Below are 21,509 nucleotides of genomic sequence, written 5' to 3' on the forward strand. Positions count from 1 at the left end.
TACCACACCTTCTTTATCCATTCATCCATCGGTGGACATTTGGGCTCTTTCCATACTTTGGCTATTGTTGATAGTGCTGCTATAAACATGAGTGTGCATGTATCTCTTCGAAACAGCACACCTGTATCCCTTGGATAAATGCCTAGTAGTACAATTGCTGGGTTGTAGGATAGTTCCATTTTTAGTTTTTTGAGGAACCTCTATACTTTGCTTCCAGAGTGGCTGCACCAGCTTGCATTCCCACCAACAATGCAAAACAGATCCTCTTTCTCTGCATCCTTGCCAACATCTGTTGTTGCCTGAGTTGTTACTGTTAGCCATTCTGACAGGTGTAAGGTGGTATCTCATTGTGGTTTTGATTTGTATTTCCCTGATGATGAGTGATGTTGAGCATTTTATCATCATCAGTTGGCCATCTGGATGTTAATTTTTGTTTTAATATTTATTTATTTTTGAGACAGAGAGAGAGAGAGAGAAAGAGTGTGAATGGGAAGGGGCAGAGAGAGAGGGAGACAGAATCCGAAGCAGGATCCAGGCTCTAAATCAGCACAGAGCCCTACGTGCGGCCTGTGGGGCTCGAACTCACAAGCTGTGAGATCATGACCTGAGCCAAAGTCAGCTGCCCAACTGACTGAGCCACCCAGGTGCCCCCGAATTCCCTTTTTTGGGTGTGTGTGTGTGTGTGTGTGTGTGTGTGTGTGTGCTGCAGTTGTTGAAACTGAGTTACCCAAGGGAAAGTAAATACCTATTTGTAACTGGCTAGGGTTTGACTTTGTAAGTAGAAACAAACAAATGTTATTTTATATTTCCTCATTTATTAAATGCATTTTATCCATTTTCCCAAACCAACAATGTGAAGCAGGGAAGGCAGATACTGTTATTTTTACTTTACTGATGAGGAAATTGAATATCAGATTTACCTGTCCATGTAAGTGAATATTTACCTGTCTCATGATTAGTGAATAATACTGAGAACTGCAAACCTTGTGGTTTTCCCTTTCATTTATTGTCAAAAAAGCACAAGATTTTAGTTTCCCTGATCACTACTTAGGAAATCGTTCCTCTGTTAGCCTCTGCGAGGCAAATAGTGTAAATATTTTCTCAGGAAAAAATAGGTAGTATTCATTTTTTTAACGTTTATTTATTTTTGAGACAGAGAGAGACAGAGCATGAACGGGGGGTGGGGGGGGGAGGGAGACACAGAATCCGAAACAGGCTCCAGGCTCCGAGCTGTCAGCACCGAGCCTGACACGGGGCTCGAATCCACAGACCGCGAGATCATGACCTGAGCTGAAGTCGGACGCTTAACCACTGAGCTGCCCAGGCGCCCCGGTAGTATTCATTTTTAATCAACCAGGTGATTTCAGTTAATTTCTATAATTCAAGGCCCAATTAACTTACAGGTATAAGCATGAGGGAACTTACTTTAACTTACAAAATTCATCATAATGAAACTATTATCTGACTATTGGATTTAGGATTACTTTATTACTATAATGAAGAGTAGAGGAATCTACAGTGCAGCTACAGGATTTAACATTTGAATACAATTAGTACTGAATGCCAGGATAAGGTTGGCTGAGATGACCATTCCTAAAACTAGACAGTCTACCTTTGTCTTTAAAAGCATGAAACAGAACACTGAGAGTGTTTGCTCCCAATTGTTCAGGCAGACTTCATCTTTGCTTCTGTTGGAAGAATGCTTTCTCTTGATGATTCCAGCCTCTGCTCCAGTAGAAGCAAGGGTTCTGGCCTCTCTGCTCTTAAGAATACAAGGCCATGGATGGGGATTCAGCTTCAGTTGACTATTTTTAGGCCAAATAACATCCTGCTGGCATTTATTGCCATAACAACTGCCCTCCAAGTGAAGAATGGGAAGGGTTTTGGGTGGCCTAAATGAGAAACAATTACAATTACAATGACAATCACAAAGATCAAAGGTTGCAGTGGTGTACCAAATATATTTTTCTGGGAAGATAATTAACAAATATTTTTTGCTTCCTAAATCTTTACAAGGTAGTTGCAAATCATTTTTCTTCGAGCAGTATTCTAGCTCATATACTGACCTACCAATAGTACTAACTTTTCTGGTTTGTCCTTTTTGTTTTTGTTTTTAACATAGTTAATAGAAAAGGGAAAATTCCCAAGCCCAAAGGCAATTTGACCAATAGGCCCTGGAGAAATGTTTGTGAAATCCCAAGGTCTTAAAGTTGCAAACTTGACTAAAAGTGGTCTTGTGAAATCCACACTTGCACCCCTGATGATGAGTAAGGAGCAGTTTCCATCCTGTCATATGTGTTCTCTCACCCAGATACACACCCTCACAACAAATGACTCCTCCATCTGGACCATGAGGACCTATAAATTCATGTCCAATGTTAAGATGAAAACCCAGAGATGTTGAGGCACTATAGCTTTGCACTAGAGAGAGTAGGTATAAAGGAAAACAAAGCAGAGGGAGTAGAAGGGAGAATGATGTTCCTATCCATTGTCTTTTAAGGAATTCAAGCATTTTTTAGGTTTCAAAAGGTGCTGGAGGTAGTTTATGCTTACTTACTGAAGGACTGTTTCACAATCAATTCACTTCCAGTAAAGCTTATTGGAAATTGGGGGAGAAGAGCTAAAATTGCTATTTTTACACTTTAAAAAATCATTTTCCTAGTATTCAAAATGTTTGGGTTAGAAACACACAAGTTATTTTGTTGTCCTTAAAGTTATTCTCTCTCATCTGTCATTTTTCCCCCTGCCCATTTTCCTCCATACTTTTGAAGTTGTGGACTGAGAAATTCCAATGTCCACCATTGGAAAACATTTTGGTTCTAGAAAGGCTTTTCAATTATCCTAAAACTGAGGCAGGACTTAACCACTCTGGCAGTACATGAAACAAAATGGAGGCACCTTGATTACTATTTCAAAGCCTCTTTCATGTGGCACTTTCCCATTAAATTACACAGGATACAATATAAGGTTTCCTCTGATGGGAAACAAATACATTTTATGATCTCTTTTATGAAGTTAGTCATCCTGCAGGACACTTTTTTCTCCCAAGGAATTCCACATCTTTATCTTAAAGAGACCAGCACCGTCATAAATAGTTAGAGAAGAAACACAGAACCCAAAACACTTTGGGGATCTTGGCCCCATTGTCAGACTAAGTATCTTTAAAAATTCTTTAGGAGAGTAAAAGCGACTGGCTCTACTTATGCTTGTTATGTGTCTCTGGACTGCATAAATCACAGTTCTGAGACGTTCTAACTCAGGTGTAAACAAACAACCCCCCTAAACAAACTAAAAACTAACACCCTGTGTCTTTTTAAAAATTTTTTTTAAATGTTTTTTTATTTTTGAGAGAGAGGGAGAGAGGGGCAGAGTGTGAGCAGGGGAGGGGCAGAGAGAGAGGGAGCCACAGAATCCACAACAGGCTCCAGGCTCTGAGCTGTCAGCACAGAGCCCTCTGCCAGCTCAAACCCACCAACCCTGAGATCATGACCTGAGTGGAAGTCAGACACTCAACCGAATGAGCCACCCAAAAGCCCCTAAAATCCTGTCTTTGAGCAGTGGTTCTCAAACATCCCCATCACTTTAGCATCACCTGGAGGGCTATTAAAAACACAAATTACTGGACCATTTTTACACTCCTTCCTGAGTTTTTGATATAATTGGTCTGGGATAGGACCTAACAATTTTCATTTCTTACTAAAATTCCCAGGTAGTGCTGATGCTTCTAGTCCAGGGACCGCCCTTTGAGATAGCTGTGCTATCCAAAACTTCTGCTGCCCTCCTCCAAATTCTCATACTTCAAGGTTCTCTGCATGTCTTTTGCAGCGGAGCCCCATCTGTTTAAGGCCAGGCAGCATTTAGGGAAGATGATCTGCTTGAAGTTTGCCCAAGCACATTCCTTCCCTGGCCAGTCATTGACGGAAGGCATAAGAGGGCAGATCATCGCTAGACAGTTGCTGAAGGTCAAACGAACTGACCTTTTGCGGAATCTACCCTCGCACGTGACTGCAGGGCGTCTACACCCTCACCCTTCTTCTGCCTTCTCTCCACCCCCAAGCCAGACAGCCTCAGTCTCCCAGGCCCGTGGCTTTGACCCGTGATGGCTCTGCTGGGCGCGCTTGTCTGCTGCCTGTTGCTCGCCTGGCGTGGCAGTCCCGGGTTCGGGCTGCCCCTGGCGCCTGAGAGTTCAGCTCCGGCTGTGGGTGAGTCCGCGACCCCTTCCCTCCCGGGAGCTGCCCGAGAACAACCGGCCAAAGCGCCCGCGCGAAGTCTGGAAAAGTGCGTGGGGGCAGCAGTGCGCCGCGGCCGAGGCTCCAGGGAGTGGAGGGGAGTGGAGCCAGACGCGCCGGGCGCGGGGAGGGCGAGGGCGACTGCGGGAGGAGAGCGCCAGGCGACCAGCGGGAGGTCCAGGTGGCTGGAGAAAGTACCCTTGGCCAGTGGGGGCGCTGCAAGGAGCTGCGGGAGACTAGGTTCCTCTGCGCGTTTGTTCCGGGGGCGGGAGGAAGGAAATGTGCACGTCTCAAGCACAACCGAAGCTAGAAGTTGGATGTCCCTCATTCCCACGGGCCCCGAATCTTCCCAGAGCACAGCGAGTACGGAGCTTCCTCTTCCACATAGGGGTGTACATTTCAGTGGGACTTCTAGTATCTTCTGTCCTGCCCGCCGGGTTTGTTGGCCTTTTCTTCTTACTCCTCCTGCCAGAGTCTCCGTGCTACTCACCTTAGTCTACGTTAGAACTTGTGGGGCCTTTATTTCACTTTACCTGGATGTTACCGGACTCTCTGTGGGCGGGATCAATTTTAATCATACTTAACAAGTTTAATGCAATCCCTTTTGTGGTCCGCCTGGGACCAGCAGCATCAGCGTCACCCAAACTCCTTAGAAATGCAGGTTTTCAGCCCACTCCAGACCTATGGAATATGAAACTCAGAATTGGGACCCAACAACCTGTTAAACAAATTTTAGATTTTAGGGTGCCTTTTGAGCCTTCCCTTTCAAAGGTCAAGGTAACCCCACCTGCCTGACACCCTTTGAAAAGAATTGTTCTGTTCTTTAGAGGGGGGAAATTTTGATAGGTGGAATTCTGTTCTGTGTCTGGGGACTTAGGCGCCTCTGAAACTTAGCACAGTGCTTGGTGCTGTTCTCTGAGCTCTTGCTTTCTCACAAGGCTCTGGAAATGCTCTGAAAAAAATACCTCCTCTTTGCGTGAGAGCCAAGTTCTCGTGACTCAGCTGTCAGGTTGAAAGCAAGAACTGTGAATCTGGTTTCTTAACTGTCAGTCATAACGAGAAATTATCCCCAAATACTTATGTGTGTTGGTTTCTGCTTTTATTGAAGCTTGTGTTGTTTTTCTTTAGTTAGGTGACTGTTTAGGATTTTGAAATAAAATGTCCCAGGTTGCTACCCATTGGGAATACCCATTGGCAAATTTACTGTTTGGTTTTAAGGATCTGATTGCTTAAGTCCTCAGCAACAACTTTGTGGTGTCTAGGGCAGCTCCACTTACACCTCCCCGTTTTCATATGGAAACTAGAAGGCTGAGTCACTTAGGGAGGAGGAAGGGATGGGGTTCAGAGACTTGCTGAAGTGTTGACTCAGCAGTTTCACATTGGCTATATTATTTTACATGTTTTCTACTTGATGTGACACTCTCTTCACCTGACCCCATCCGGAAATGCTTCCTTTATAACACTCACCATGACTGGCCTGTGCTTAATTGGTGTGTGTGTGTGTGTGTGTGTGTGTGTGTAAATTCCCAGTCTCAACTTTCTGTTCTGTCAAGTCTCAGTGGTCAGAGGACAACAACCCAGGAGACTTCACCTGGGTGTGTTTGTCCACATCTCTGATTAGAGTTAGTAGGTCAAGGCCTGCTGAGGTATTTGGTAGGAACTGACATTATAAACAAAAAACCAAAAATACCTATTTTAAACAATTCAGATGTGTCCAAACATCTGAATTATTGTTTACTAGGTTTTTTTTAGGATAAATTACAATTTTTTTAGCTAAACCATAAATTTTTTGGTATATAATGTTGAGCATTTATCTAGGTATATTAACAACACACACATGTATACACACATACATTTGTGGAAATCTTCTTAAAGGTTATCTGCAGAACAAGAAAGAAATCATTGTGTGGTGAAATGAACTTTGGGCCACAAATCAAAGAATCTGTAGTGGAGTAGGGCTTGGCCAAAGGCCAGGTCTGTGGCCTTAGACACACACACACACACACATACACACACACACACACACACACACACATACACAGCACTTTATATATAATTTCATTAGAAGTGGAAGGTGAGGCCTCCAGAGGTTCATTATTCATAAATCCCAGGTTAAGAACCTGTCAGAAGTCCTCTTGGCTTCTATTTAAAGACTTTCTTCAGTGCATCTAAATAATTACCTCCTCACTTATCTGTCTGGTGGTGCAGTGTAGTGGAAAGAGTGCTAGACTGGGAGTCTGGAGGGACTGGTTCTAGTTCAGCTCTCATTAATGAGTCACCATGTGATCTTGAGGAAATCCTGAAATCTGCCTGTGCCTCATTAAGGAATGTTTACTGAGGGCCTACTATAGGTCATGTTCTAGATGCTGAGGACATACAAATCGAGGTACTGGAGATGTATTCTTAATGTGTTTCCAGTTTTGGTTTATAAAATTTTAGTATACTTATTATCTCATGTCCCTTAATTGTCACAGTATCTCATGTAGGCGTTATGTATTTTACGTGAGGCGAGTGACACGGAAGGACAGTTGAATGTGAGCACACATAGAGGCAAGTGATACAGTGGTTAAGAGCAACATGGAATCTGGAATCAGACTTCCTGAATCTCTATCTTGACTCTGTTGTGTATGACACATGTGACTTGGACTTAATCTCTGTGTCCTTGTCTTTAAAATGAAAATAATGATGAGTTAATACATGTAAAACATAAAAAAGGTACTAAACTTACAGTAAGTACCTGATAAATTTTAAGTATTACTTGGAAATGAAGAAGTTCCATCTCAAATTCAAGCTTAGGGTTACAAAATAAAAACAGTATAACTTTTTTTTAATGTTTATTTTTGTGAGAGAGAGAGAGAGCGTGAGCAGGGGAGGGACAGAGAGAGAGAGAGAGAGAGAGAGAGAGAGAGAGAGAGACAGAATCTGAAGCAGGCTTCAGGCTCTGAGCCCAACGTGGGGCTTGAACTCACGAACCATGAGATCATGACCTGAGCTGAAGTCAGACACTTAACTGACTGAGCCACCCAGGTGCCCCGTCAAAATATTAACAGTATAACTAACACTGAGGTTACTAGATGCCAGGTATGTTCTAAGAGCTTTACTTCTACCAAGTCACTTAACCCTCATACAGAAGGCAGTAATATTCTTCCCATTTTGCAGATAAAACAAGCCAGGATCACACAGCTAGATTAATAAATAGAGCTTGGATTTGAAGTCAGGTAGTCTGACTCTGGAGTTCCCCATCTTAACCATAACACTATACTGTTCTGTGTATAGCTTATTATACCTTAATATTCTACAAATCATTAAAAACATGTTTAAATAAAATTGAGATGCACTATATATTTATACCTCAAGGAAGGACAGCCTCCAGGATGATTCTGAGCTATTTGTCAACCTCACTTTGTGTGTTGGATACAGTAAGTCTGGGCTAGAAATGGAAGCTGGAGTATTTTCTGCATTAAAGAAGAAAATAAATTACTCTTGGCATGTATTTTCAAATGGGGATAGGATACAAAGTAATTGATCATAAAGACTGTTTTATGTCTGCTTTCTTCTGGATCTTTTGTCTACCATGTCTTAGCTGTGAACTTAAATATGTTATAAAATCATAATAATGTTGTGGAGAAAAAACAACCCAAATACAACTTAACGTTTCCACCCTAACAGATTAACAATTTTCAGTTTCTTACTTTCTTATCCCAGCTTTGGGTCCTATTCAGGTGTTTGCTCATATACATACTTAGCTTTTATCATCTTTGTATAGATAAAAGTTTGCATTCTACTTGTTTGCTCCATGTTTCTGGTGTAGTATGTGCTGCTATGTCATTTCTGATATAAATTAGTCATAATCAGAGTAAACTCCAAATTCAAAGTGTGAAAAAGCCTCAGTACTAAAATAATTTATTAATTGCATATGAGAAGGCAGCAAAATCATAGAAGATATATGTAACTTATGTATATGCAAGCTGGAGGGCCTTTCGAAGTGGGGCTCAGATTCTGACTGTGCTGTTTATTAGCTGTGTATACCTGAGCAGATTTCCTAATGGACCCAGCTTGCATTTCTCCCCTCTAAAATGAGAACAGTGATTCCTACTTCAAGAGAGTGGTTTCGAGAATAAAATGGCATAGTATATTTAGTTTCTTTATTATAATGCCTGGCACAAATGCTTAATAAAGAGAGACACTACTCTGAATATTAGTACTACTATTTCCTTCAATTAAAGAATCTTTCCCATGGTATCAAATGGGTTCCAGGTTTCTCACTGAAAACCGAATGGAAGCATCCTCTTTAACAAATGCTTTCCTTAACATTATTAACATTTGATACAAGTGTATGCTAGAAGATGTTCCTATATTTAGTAGCTTTTAAGAGCCTCTGGAAATTCCTACTTTTGGTTTAAAGCTAGTATTAAACATTTATACTCTTTTTCCATTAATGTTGAGAGGCCAGGTTTTACAAGAAATTAGGAGTGAGATTTAGTTTCTGGTTTTGCAATCTATCCACTCTGTAACCCAAACAGACCACATCATGTTTCTATGTCAGTTTTTCCACAAGAAGCACATAAATAAATTCTAAAACCATAAATTCTGCAAGGAAGGAAACATACTGTTAATACACAATATTATTATTGACCCATCTGAAGTATGTCTCCCTGTATTTCATTATGCAATTTACGTTTGTTACATAGTCTTTTTTATGTAGGCACGCCGTCAGTGAGCTCATCGGTTCTGACCCATGTAAATAGTAAATTTTAGTAAATTCTTCCCACTATCTTTGGGACCCTCATCTACCGACAGGAAAGTATTGTATTTACTTTCAGGGCAAATTAACATTTAAATTACTAGGGTTTTACTCCATCACAGGGAGGAGTAACTGTCTCCAGTCTTACTGTAAATATGTGTATGGGAATACCTAAAGGGAAGTAGATTTAACACCATTTCTTTTCTAATCAACAGGACAGTTTTGGCATGTGACTGATTTACACTTAGATCCTACTTACCACATCACAGATGACCACAGCAAAGTGTGTGCTTCATCTAAAGGCGCAAATGCCTCCAATCCTGGTCCTTTTGGAGATGTTCTGTGTGATTCTCCCTATTACCTTATTTTGTCAGCATTTGATTTCATTAAAAATTCAGGACAAGAAGCATCTTTCATGATATGGACAGGGTAAGTGAGTATATAAATACTGTTAGTTGCTCAATATTTATCTACAGTGACCTAAGCTTCATTAGAATGCTGAATTCCCACGAATATTAATTAATTAGGTTTTGTTTTGTTTTTGTTTCTATTTTTTTTTTTTTTGAGAGAGAGAGGGCACAAGTGGGCAAAGTGCAGAGATAGAGAATAGCAATTTTGTAAACATTATCTTCTGGTGGCATAACTAATTAATTCTATCTGTCATGACAGAGTGATAAGGTTTGTATTCCCTATGCCTGCAGTAATGACCGGTGCTATTTAACTAATGTTTAAATTATACCTCATTTAACATTTGCATTTGATATTATTATCCCCATTTTACAGATGGAGAAATGAAGGCTGGGCATCTAAGTAACTTGTTCAAGTGTACACAGCTAGTAAATGGCAAAGCTGGAATTTGAATCCAGGCATTTTAGCTCTGGAATCTGTGCTTTTAATTGCTCAACTATTTGCCTCTCACAAATCTTCAGTCAAGCAGTGTCATAGGCTGAGATTTCCTGCTTATCTGTTGTATCACACAGTTTTTAAAATGGGATACTCTGTGGGAGAAAGATAAATGAAGAGTCGTTTATCAGCTCTTTTAATAATCATCTGTTGTTTTATCGTGGAAGTGTGCAATGATAATACAACCAGGCATCATGCATGTCTAGTGACTTTTTATAGAAGTTGATTTTGCTATGATTCTGTCTCCTTTGCAGGGATAGCCCACCTCACGTTCCTGTGCATGAACTCTCAACAGACTCAGTCATAAATGTGATTGCTAATATGACAACCACCATCCAGAGTGTCTTTCCAAATCTCCAGGTTTTCCCTGCACTGGGTAATCATGACTATTGGCCACAGGTAAATTTGATGTAAACTCCAAAAGTGTTTCAAGGAATTTTCCCATTAGTACTGTCAAAATTCTGACAATAACTAGCTGAGGATAAGACGTGGGAGTGGGGCTCACGGAGGTAGAGTGCACTGTTAATAACCACTGAAGAAGGTAAGACAAGTGCTTTGGAGACTTGAAAGTGATTCTCCCTAATCCATAAAAAGACATGTCCATAGTGAGTTTTGGAAGCAAATTGCCTAGTTTGTAGATTATTGATTCTTGTTTTCCCTCATAATCTTCCTCAGTTTCTACTTTCTTTTGAATAACAGTGTTGTTCATTCACATTTTATGATAAAGGTTGGCAAGGAAGGTTGATATTGACAAATGTTTACATTTTTCAGAACTTCTCTTAGGCAGACAAAGCTCTCCACACTCTGATCATAGCAAATTGTCATAAGAACCAAAGAGGGAAGTTCCTGTTTGGGTCCAGTTTATCTGATTAAGATACAACTCAAGACAGAGATTGTGTTTAGAATATTTGATGACCAATAAGCCCAGGCCTTAACCTATCAGTGTGGCGGTTTGTTAAATAGCCTGTGCATAACAGTCGGATACTAGCCCTGGCTGGAGGGTCCTGTTATAGTGGGTGTAGAATCTTAGATTTGGACAGATTCAAGATATCTCAGAGTTTTAGTGTTTTAGTCCAGGACTTGACACACTACGACCTGTGGTCCAAATTTGGCCTACCACTTGCTTTTGTTAATAAAGTTTTATTAGAACAGAGCCATGGCTATTCTTTCTGTATTGCCTGTGGCTGATTTCCGATTTTGCACTAGAACAGCAGAGTAGAATTGTGGCAAGAGAGACCATATGGCCCATAAGTTTAAAATATTTATTATTTGGCCCTGTATAGGAAAAGTTTGGTGACCCTTAGTCTAGATCAACTCTTCATTTTATGGATGAGAAAACTGAGTCCCCAAAATGTCAAGTTGCTTGTTCAAGTGCTCACAATCGCATAGTGATAGAGCCCACATCCTGGATCTTTTGTGTTCAATTAGACTAACATTCTTTCATACATCCCTTGTTCTTGCCAGATTAACATACTCAGTATTCCTGAACACAATATTTACTTTCATGCCTCTCTGTCTAGATTTATCTTCTTGCTTAGAATATCTTTTCCATCTCAGGCCACAAGAATGCTTAGTGAGCATTTTGATCACCTAAATACAGGGATTTTGAGACGTTGTACTCTAGGATGAACTTGTTTCAAGTAACTTTTTGGCACTGGCCTCTGGGCTTGAGATGAACAATGTGTTAGTCTTTGTGAGTCATCCTCTAAACCAGTGGTCAACTTTGTTACTATTGAGATGTGAGACCACACAGGGAAGATGCTTGGGGATGAACAATCTCTAGAAACCAGGAGCTACCCACATTGTTTTTTATATGCTTTAGGTGACAGACAGATTGACATAGTGGAGAACATGTGGGGTTTAGAGTCATATTTACTAGAATGTAAAGCCTCATCCTGCCCTGCTCCTGATAGCTTGGCCAACTTGGATAATTCGCTTAATGTCCTTGACCCATAAGTCACTCATTTGTAAATAGGAGCAATAACACCCACCCTCAGAAGTTTCCGTGAGAATTAGTGATATTACATGAATAGGGCATAGCTTTCTACCTGGTACATATTATGCCCTCAATAAGTGGAATGGTAGTTATTGGAGCAGTAAGCAGCAACATGTGGGATACGTTTTCCCTAACTCCTTTGGGGATTTGTTTTATTTTACTTTTATTTCTGTCTTTGTGAAGTCAAATCTTATAGTGATTCACAGATATAGATAATATACAAATTCTAAAATATATCCTATCGTATGTATAACTAGGGTAAATTGGGCAGCCCGTATACCTTAAAGAGTTAATTTTTTTGTCTTTCTAGCTTGTGACTTTATATCTGAAAATCTTCTTTCTATTATTCTGCTTCCACCCTTCCACGCCAGTTTCAGGAATGTCAATGTAACATGAAAGCCCTACAACAAACTCTCCTACAGACTGTTAGCCGAGATGGAATTCTGGAGAATGTTAGTAACAAAACTGTTAGTAACAAATCAAGCAGATACTTTAATAAGTATTATTTCTCCATTAAAATCTCATAAACATACACATAAACATAGCTACCTGAACATGCATATGTAGATGCATGTCCCCACCCATTACATCAGAAGTAGATATTAGTGTGGGCAGCCTAGGGACTCCTTCCAGTTGCCGCCCAAGGAGGCAGTCTGGGCCAGGGTCCTCATTTACTCCTACACTGGCAAGACTGGCGCCACCAAACTTATGGGTGGGTCACTTCCCATTATACCTCATTTCTCGGCACTGTGCGTGTCACAGCCAAAGAGTATTGAGATGATGGCATGGTACAATTAATAATTGGACATAGGAGTGACACTGGAAAGACCTGGAATTTGGACCAACCCTGGAACTGACCAGCTGTCCCTGAATGAATCATCTAACTTCTCTGATGCTCACATTTCTCATAACTAAAATTGAGTGAAAACTCTACAGTAATTTTATATAATTTTAAGATTTCGTATGACCATTCCAGTATTTTGGCATCTATCCCAATACTTTGGGATACACATGGCTAACACTTTCAGATTTTTGATGATGATCATGTGACCAAGTTTTAATCAGAATCTGGGTTGGCCTATAAGTCATAATTTTTAGTATTCAGTATACTTTTCAGACAGAGGAGTCTGATATCTAACACAAATTAAAAATATACTAATAGTTCTAGTTAGAACAAGTCATTTAGTTATTACTTTCCCTGAATGTATTTCTGTTTTCATCGTGTATTAGGCATATGTATTAGGAACTAATGTGACTTGGGTGTCATCTTGGAAAATAACTAAGCATTTTAACTAGTGCTGATGGGAAAATTACTTTAAGAAATAGATCTATGTCACTAATATACAGAAGAAAAGGAGGAGTGTGAAGGAAATGGCTTCTGTTTATGAATATAATTTTTAAAACAAGAAAATAGGAATAATTATTTAATTTCACAAGTGATTTTTGGATTTTTATTCAGTATGCACTTTCTTTTTTTAAATTTAAAATTATTATTATTTTATTTTTATTATTAGAGATATCGAGAGAGAGAAAGAGAGAGAGGCAGAGAGAGGGAGAGAAAATCCCAAGCAGGCTCCATGCTGGGCATGGAGCCTGACACGGGACTCAGTCTCACAACCATGAGATCATGACCTGAATCAAAGTCAGGGCTTGTTCACGCAACTGACTGAGACACCTAGGTGTCCCTCAGTATATACTTTCTTAAAGTTTGGGGTATTTTTTTCTTCCTTAAAGATCCTTAAAAAAAATTTTTTCTTAAGTTTATTTATTTTTGACAGAGACAGATTGCGAGCATGAGCAGGGGGAGGGGCACAGAGAGAGGGAGACAGAATGGGAAGCAGGCTTCAGGCTCTTGGCTGTCAGCACAGAGCCGGACACCGGGTTCGAACTCACGAACCGTGAGATCATGACCTGAGCTGAAGTTGGACGTTTAACCGACTGAGCCACCCAGGTGCCCCGCAGAGCTAATATCCTTTATTATAATGTGATAAAATAGGATGATAAAAATACTTTATGATGATAAAAATGTTTTATGTATACATTGCTTACAAAAAATCAAAACATGTTCATATAAAGAGACTTCTCCAAATCAAAAGCATGTGGTTGTCAGTCTTCATTCAGAAAGTTCAAAAGCTTTATACTGGTGTGAACATTTCAGAAGACTTTGTTTCTTTCTAAAATCATGAAATTTTCTCCATTCTCTCAGTGTGCTGTTCCAGGCCCTGTGTGTTCAGGCTCACACCTGCCTCTGTTTCTCTTTAATGAGCACACTCCCATATCCGTCCTATATCCTGGTCACGTGGCACAAGTGCTTTTTTTCTGTGTATAGCACTGTGAGTGTTGGTGTCTGGGCCATTGTCTTTACCTTGATGCCCTTTCTTGCCAACATGATGAAATCATTATTCAAGGGCAGGTTGATGTGCTTTCTTCACTTTCCCCCTCTGACTCTCTGGGCCGGACTTGATTGTTCATGCTTCTACCCTGCTAGAACCTCTGTGATGGCACCTGACACATTGTCTGACAGGGGACTGATTATATTTTTTTTTTGTCTCTTTAACGAAGTTATACATTCCTTGAAGATGAAGCCTATCTAGTACTCATCCTTGCCTCTCCAGATGTCTCATATAGTAGTAAATGCTCAAGTAATGTTTAAATTAGTTAATCTATGTATCTTTAAAGTTTCAATGGTGGATTGTATTGTTTGTGGCCAGGATCAACTGCCTGTAGTCACCAGCAAGGTGTACAATGCAGTAGCAAATCTCTGGGAGCCCTGGTTGGACGAAGAAGCTATTCATACTTTAAGGAAAGGTAAGTGAAAGATTTATTCATCCTTATTTTGTATCTATTTTTATTCATGTTGTTCAGACTAAGATCTTTAATGTTTGCTTGGGTGTGTTCATTCTGGATGTGCCCGTTTCTTTGGAGGCTGTAAGTCATGTTTGAAAGCTGTGGAGAGACATGGATGGTGAGTGGGCCCAGGGCAAAGAGAGCAGGTCCAAGATCAGGTGCTAGCTCCAAAAGTACCACTGCAGCAGACCCTTGGGTGTTACCACCACTGGCTCACAGGTGTGAGGGCGATTTTGCCTTTAAGTCTCATTCCTACTAAGACTGTAGCAGGTCTGGTTTATCTGACATCTCTCCCATAGTAGTCTTTGGCACGGTCCACGTGTGTTCCTACTTCTGCATTTTGTACTTCACTATATCTCTCATCTTAACTCCCCAAACATGCAAAAGTAGGAGTTGATGCATTAATGTTTCTTTTCTAAAATTTGACACCTCATGACCTAGTGCCAATATCATTTTCATCTGAATATCGGATACAACTGTTGGTAGGTCAGTATGTGGAAGTCCCACCACTGGATCTGGCACACAGTAGGTTTTCAGTAAGTGATTCTTATTTAATGACAACCTATGTATGTACGAACTAAATAATGAGAAATAAGTATCACCTCCCTGACTGGCTTGTAAACCATAATTAAGAGTTTGCTTTCATAGTCACTGTGAATCTGTGTACGTGTTTTTCTAGAGTGTGTCTTAAATTTGTTTTTGTAGGTGGCTTTTACTCACAGAAAGTTTCACCTAATCTGAACCTTAGGATCATCAGTCTAAACACAAACTTGTACTACGGCCCAAATATCATGACTCTGAATAAGACTGACCCAGCAAATCAGTTTGAATGGCTAGAAAAGACACTGAACACCTCTCAGCAAAATAAGGAGAAGGTAGATCCCAGAGACTAAAATCATCTGGGGATAAACAGGGGCTAAATTTGTGTATTTATTAACTCAAGTGGGGTCAGCTATTAATAAAGATATTAAAATTTGAAGGTGTTTTCACATGAAACACCTTACGGTTTAATTAAATCTGCTGTGTTTGTTTTATTTTGCTTTGCTTTTAACGCTTTGATGACTGATTGACATCTGTTGATTAAAAAAAAATTGTGACCAAGATCACAGTTACTATATATCATCAACAGTGTAATTTAAGTGAGTCAAATGCAAGTAGAATGATACTAATAGTTTTATAATTTCATCGTGTTTTTTTTTTTTTTTTGGTAATAGGAGAGATGGTATATTTGCTTTCTAAATTTTAATTAATATACAGTACTTTTAATCTTGGATATCTAAATGTCATTTGGTTATGATACACGTGCAAAAAGATTCTCATCAGTCCTCATTATGTTTCTCTCTCCAGGTGTACATCATAGCACATATCCCAGTAGGATATGTGCCCCATTCAAGGAACGTCACAGCAATGAGAGAATTGTATAATGAGAAATTGATAGATATTTTTAGAAGATACAGCAATGTCATTGCAGGACAATTTTATGGACACATTCACAGAGATACTATTATGGTGCTTTCTGATAAAAAAGGTAATATGCTGTTCTGTTTGCATCTTCCCAATCCAAGATGCTAGAGCAAAGCAGTGAATATCCAGTAATTTTTACTGAACCAGTAAATTACAAGTTTCATTAAATCAACCTGCCAGCACCTGATTTTTCTGAATATCTTGTGTGTTTGTAAGGCAAGTGTCGAATTCCTATTTAGGCCTGCAGTTGGGTGTCTCCCTATTTGCTCCATGGGGCCACCAGCATTTGATAGCTATCAACAAAAAAGGCTCGGAAACCCTTAGCTCACTCAGCTTTGCTTTTAGATTCTCAAGTTTAGAGAAATACTGCTGTTCATTGTTTACTTCCTAGACTCAAGTGTCTTTTTATATGACTTGTTTTACTTCTCAGAATTTGAAGAGAAAAGCAGAATTCACCACTGGTTTAAAAAAGATCAAACACTTAATTTTAAGGGATAATCAACATTGTCATCTACTCAGAATTAAAAGATAAGAATAGGAGAATCTCAGCATCAAACAAAACAATGATTACCTATTTTTAAAGATGACCTCCTCACGAGGACAGGAAACTGGGAGTTAACCAAATAAGGGTTCTTATTTTAGAATAGTCAGCCAGGAAAAAAAAAATCAGTATGTATTTTTTTCAGCAATTGGGGAAAATTTTCAAAATGCTTTACCTCTTTCACCTACAAAAAGTAGGCTTGGTAAAAAATGACCATTTTTCAGCATCTGATAGCTTTTTTACTCAGAAATTCATTCCTGTAATAGATATGTATAAAAGCATGGTGACCCCAATCAGGTTCTTATTATGTAACTATTGGCATATTGTTTTAGGTAGATGTACAGAACAAACTAGTTTTGTATTTGTGTGTATGTGTGTGTATATACCTGTGATAACTTAGATTTTGTTATTATGAAAATTTTCAAATACACCTAAAAGAGAATAATTAAACAACGCCCCCCCCCGCCCACATACCATCACTTATATTTAACATCTATCAGGATTTTGCCACATTTGCTTTACCTATTCACTTCTTTATTCTTTTTTCTTTTTCTCAAGTATTTGAAAGTAAATCTCAAACATTAGATCCATTTTAGCCTACATGCTACTGTCTACATTGCTAAAATATATGGCTAATTCACATAACCTAATTGTCATTTGGTCAGTTGTCATTAACTACATGGCTAATTATATAATTTACATACTAATACGATTCACTTACCTACCTAACAAGAGCAACAGTAATTTTTCAGTATCATCTAGTACCAATCCATAATAAAAATTCCTCCATTTTCTCAAAAGTGTCCCTTTATAGTTGTTTCAAGTCAGGATTCATCGAGGATCATACATCATTTGGCTGTTATGTCTGTTAATCTCTTAATCTCGAATTTGTTTATATTTTTAATAAAGATAAACTCAATTAAAAAATATGTTTATGTACATATGTTTTGTCCAGGAAGACCGGTAAATTCTTTGTTTGTGGCTCCTGCTGTTACCCCAGTGAAGAGTGTTGCAGAAAAACTGACCAACAATCCTGGCGTCAGACTATTTCAGTATGATCCTCATGATTATAAACTATTGGTAAGTTGGCACAATTTTGGAATTGCCCCCACATTTATGCATGTCTTTATAGTTTTCAATAGTTTAGTTGAATGTTTTCAGCTTAACTATGTACGTTGTTTCTATGTTGAAATCTCATGATGTCTGTCTTCTTTTTATATTTGGCTGGTCAGCACTTTCTCAGTATGGGCATTATGAGATCAGCCTTTGGGAGGTTGTTTCTGTCCTTCTAAGGACTTGACATTTGTTTGGCACATTGGGCAGGGCCTGATTTGGGGACTTGTACACATACTGAAACTTTTCACTAAGCCATATTTATTAATTACTCTTCTCTAGAACATAGCTGTGAAGGTGACTGTAGATTCTGAAACCATACTCCCCCAAGCATTCTTTTATCAAATTTCCTTGTGTATTCCCAGTCTATTCCTCTGTAAAATGAGGATTAAACTAAGTATTACTGACTTCACAGAATTGCTGTGAGGATTACATGAACAAATATGTGTAAAGCACTTAGAAAAATACTTGGCTTATAGTAAGAACTCAATACATGTTGGCAGCATTTTTTTTTTGTAAAGAAAAATGAGTTGGACATTTATCTTTGAGACAAAAGTTCTCTGGAGCTCGTACACGACTAGGTTTTAGACCAATTTAACATTGAAAGGCTGGGCTTTTTGCTTATGAGTACTGCCCCTTTTAATTAATATCATTTGAAAAGAATTTTCAATTAAAGTCTCTATTGATGTCCCTTAGGGCATGTTTTTTTTTAATTTTTTTTTAACGTTTATTTATTTTTGAGACAGAGAGAGACAGAGCATGAATGGGGGAGGGTCAGAGAGAGGGAGACACAGAATCTGAAACAGGCTCCAGGTTCTGAGCTGTCAGCACAGAGCCCGATGCGGGGCTCGAACTCACGGACCGCGAGATCATGACCTGAGCTGAAATCGGCCGCTTAACCGACTGAGCCACCCAGGCGCCCCCCCTTAGAGCATGTTTTTATGAAGAAAATAAGGCAAGGGAAATCAGATTTAATTTGTAAACATTAGATTAAATGAGGAAATAAAACAATTGACTGAATTCTTTTTACAACTATTAGTTGCCTATTTTTGGATCTGAGCATCATACACACACACACACACATATATATTATATATGTATACATGTACATATACGTGTGTATGTGTATATGTATGTATGTGTGTATGTATATACACATACTGACATGGAAAGATGCCCTGATATAGCACCAATTATTTTTAAAAGTGCAAAACAGTGCATACGTAGTATAGCTTAATTTTTTGAAAAAGCCAAGAGATAGTAAATAGGGTATACATATTCTAAATAATTATATTTGTTTTGTACATAATGTCTAGAACAACTTATGTCTTGACATACACTGCAGTGATGATAAATGTTTAACAAGTTGTTCACTGGGGGGAAAAAAAGCAACACTTTAATTATAGTGTCGAGATTCCTAAAAATTTGATAATTGGCTCTGTGAGCTGGTACCAGCCACCTCCAGCACACCACTGATTTATATGTAACTATTAGCAGTGATTACTTCTGAGGTGTGTGAATCCAAAGCTTTGTATTTTGTACATCTCTCTGTGTAGTTTAGAATATGTTCCTTCATTGTTTTTAAAATGAAAAAAAGTAGTACAGATTTGTCTATGGAATTCCTTAAAAAAAAAAAAGCAAACCAAAACAGTTCTCACTTTTTTCTAAATGACTACAACTTTAAATTAAGAATGTCACATAAATCCTAATAAGGACGCTTCTTCCTGTGCAGTACTTTCTATGGCAGAGAATGAACCAGGGTTTGTGACTGTTTTTGCTATAGGATATGTTGCAGTATTATTTGAACCTGACAGATGCAAATCTAAAGGGAGAATCCGACTGGAAGCTGGAATATATGCTGACTCAGACCTATGACATTGAAGATTTGCAGCCAAAAAGTTTGTATGCATTAGCTAAGCAATTTTCAGTCCTGAACAGTGAGCAGTTTATAAAATACTACAATTACTTCTTTGTGAGTTATGACAGCAGTGCAATTTGCAATGGGGAATGTAAGTCCTATCACGTTTGTGCCATTATGAGTCTTGATCATATTTCCTATGAAGATTGCCTCAAACAATATTATATAAAGGACTATCCCTAGTACTTAACTGTTTGTGTTCATAGAAAATGTAACATTGTTCTGTTTCTGAGATCGGTTTGTGGGAACTGTTACATAAATCTTGTGGGTTACTGAGTGGGCCAGCAGAATTCTTATCTTTGCTTTCTTTTTTATAATCCTCAAATGTGGATATTTGTAACATTCTACATTTTTATTATATTGAATATATAACTGCCCATTACAAGAATGATGTCTGGATGTCAGTATCCTGTCTTCCAGTTTATAGAATTATATCTAATTTTCACCCTTGTTGCAACTGTCATTTATATAAATAAAGCAAATGACTTCTCACGCATGATGAATTATTTTTAATAGGATGATTTTCTGTCTTTTAATTCACTTTTGTTAAAAACTCATGTGCAAACTGAGGCTGAAACTGTTTAAATCTCATGTATAAACTGAGGCCCACACTGTTTCCGTGCACTATCTACTGTTGGGAAAACACCAAGGACTGATTGAGACCAACTTGGGGCTTATGAAACATCCTAGGACATGAGTTGCCTATAATGGGGCAAAGCTGTCTTTGTTCTATGAGTGAAGGAGAGGCCTCTTGAGTACTGCTAACTTTTAAGGAACAGAGTGTCACAAGTTGTGCTTATTGTAACTGCAGTACTAGCATAAGGCCTGGATCCTCCCCTGGTGATGGGCACTTAGTAAATAATTGTTGAAGTGAATTGAAAGGTATGAATATTTCTCAAAGAAATGCACTAGGATGCAGCAGTGGCATTTTCTTTGCCACGATATTCTGAGGGAAGATAAAAAAGGAGCTTTTATTTTTGGGATTCTGTGTAGAGTTCTCCCATGGTTGCCTGTCTCTCAACAGCTTCTCTCAAGCTGTTGTTTGCTTCCAGGCTAAGTGGGAGAATTCAAGTAGAAGAGAAGAGGAGGAGGCCTAGGGATTTAGGAAACCTCAATACTTTGGCTTGCTGAAGAAGATATGCAATCACCAACCTTAGGTCAATCAAAAAGGAGAGTGAAACTCATTATCCTGTGACTGGTTGGACTTCACTTAAAAAAGAAAAAGAGGGGTGCCTGGGTGATTTATTCAGTTAAGTGTCTGACTCTTGATTTCGGCTCAGGTCATGATCTCACGGTGGTGAGATCGAGCCCTGCCTTGGGCTCTGTGCTAACGTGCAGAGCCTACTTGGGATTCTCCTCTCTCTCTCTCTCTCTCTCTCTCTCTCTCTGCTCCTCCTCCATTTGTGTGCACTCTCTCTCCCTCTCAAAATAAATAAATAAATAAATAAATAATGACTTACACGTGTAAGATCTCATCATAATGAAACTAAGTTATTCTGATTTTCAAAGGCCTGAGAACACAAACATTACAAAATAAAAATATAACATCTAAGAAACTATCGATATTCATTAGGTAAATATTTCCTTAATTTTTAAGTTAAAAAAATAAATTGGTAGGGTGCCTGGGTGGCCCAGTCAGTTGAGTGTCTGACTTTGGCTCAAGTCATGATATTGCAGTTTATGGGTTTGAGCCCCACATCGGGCTCTGTGCTGACAGCTCAGAGCCTGGAGCCTGCTTCGGATTCTGTGTCTCC

The 21,509-nt window shown here is 39.0% G+C and overlaps 1 protein-coding gene across 3 annotated transcripts; it reads left to right on the forward strand.

Annotated features, from left to right (window-relative positions):
- The first annotated feature begins 3,959 nt into the window (after window positions 1-3,959).
- SMPDL3A (sphingomyelin phosphodiesterase acid like 3A) lies at window positions 3,960-20,258 on the forward strand. 3 transcript variants are annotated; one of them, XM_047860715.1, is made up of 8 exons: window positions 3,960-4,202; window positions 9,189-9,402; window positions 10,131-10,275; window positions 14,584-14,680; window positions 15,425-15,594; window positions 16,067-16,247; window positions 17,680-17,804; window positions 19,621-20,258. In XM_047860715.1, the coding sequence occupies exons 1-8, from the start codon at window positions 4,100-4,102 to the stop codon at window positions 19,936-19,938; spliced, it is 1,353 nt and encodes a 450-aa protein (XP_047716671.1). In that variant the 5' UTR covers window positions 3,960-4,099; the 3' UTR covers window positions 19,939-20,258. The 3 variants fall into 3 exon arrangements, with proteins under 3 accessions (XP_047716671.1, XP_047716672.1, XP_047716673.1); XM_047860716.1 differs by lacking the exon at window positions 3,960-4,202 and adding an exon at window positions 4,483-4,592; XM_047860717.1 differs by lacking the exon at window positions 3,960-4,202 and adding an exon at window positions 4,529-4,666.
- Window positions 20,259-21,509: the final 1,251 nt, after the last annotated feature.

The sequence above is a fragment of the Prionailurus viverrinus genome, chromosome B2, assembly GCF_022837055.1.
Source record: "Prionailurus viverrinus isolate Anna chromosome B2, UM_Priviv_1.0, whole genome shotgun sequence".
Taxonomy (NCBI): domain Eukaryota; kingdom Metazoa; phylum Chordata; class Mammalia; order Carnivora; family Felidae; genus Prionailurus; species Prionailurus viverrinus.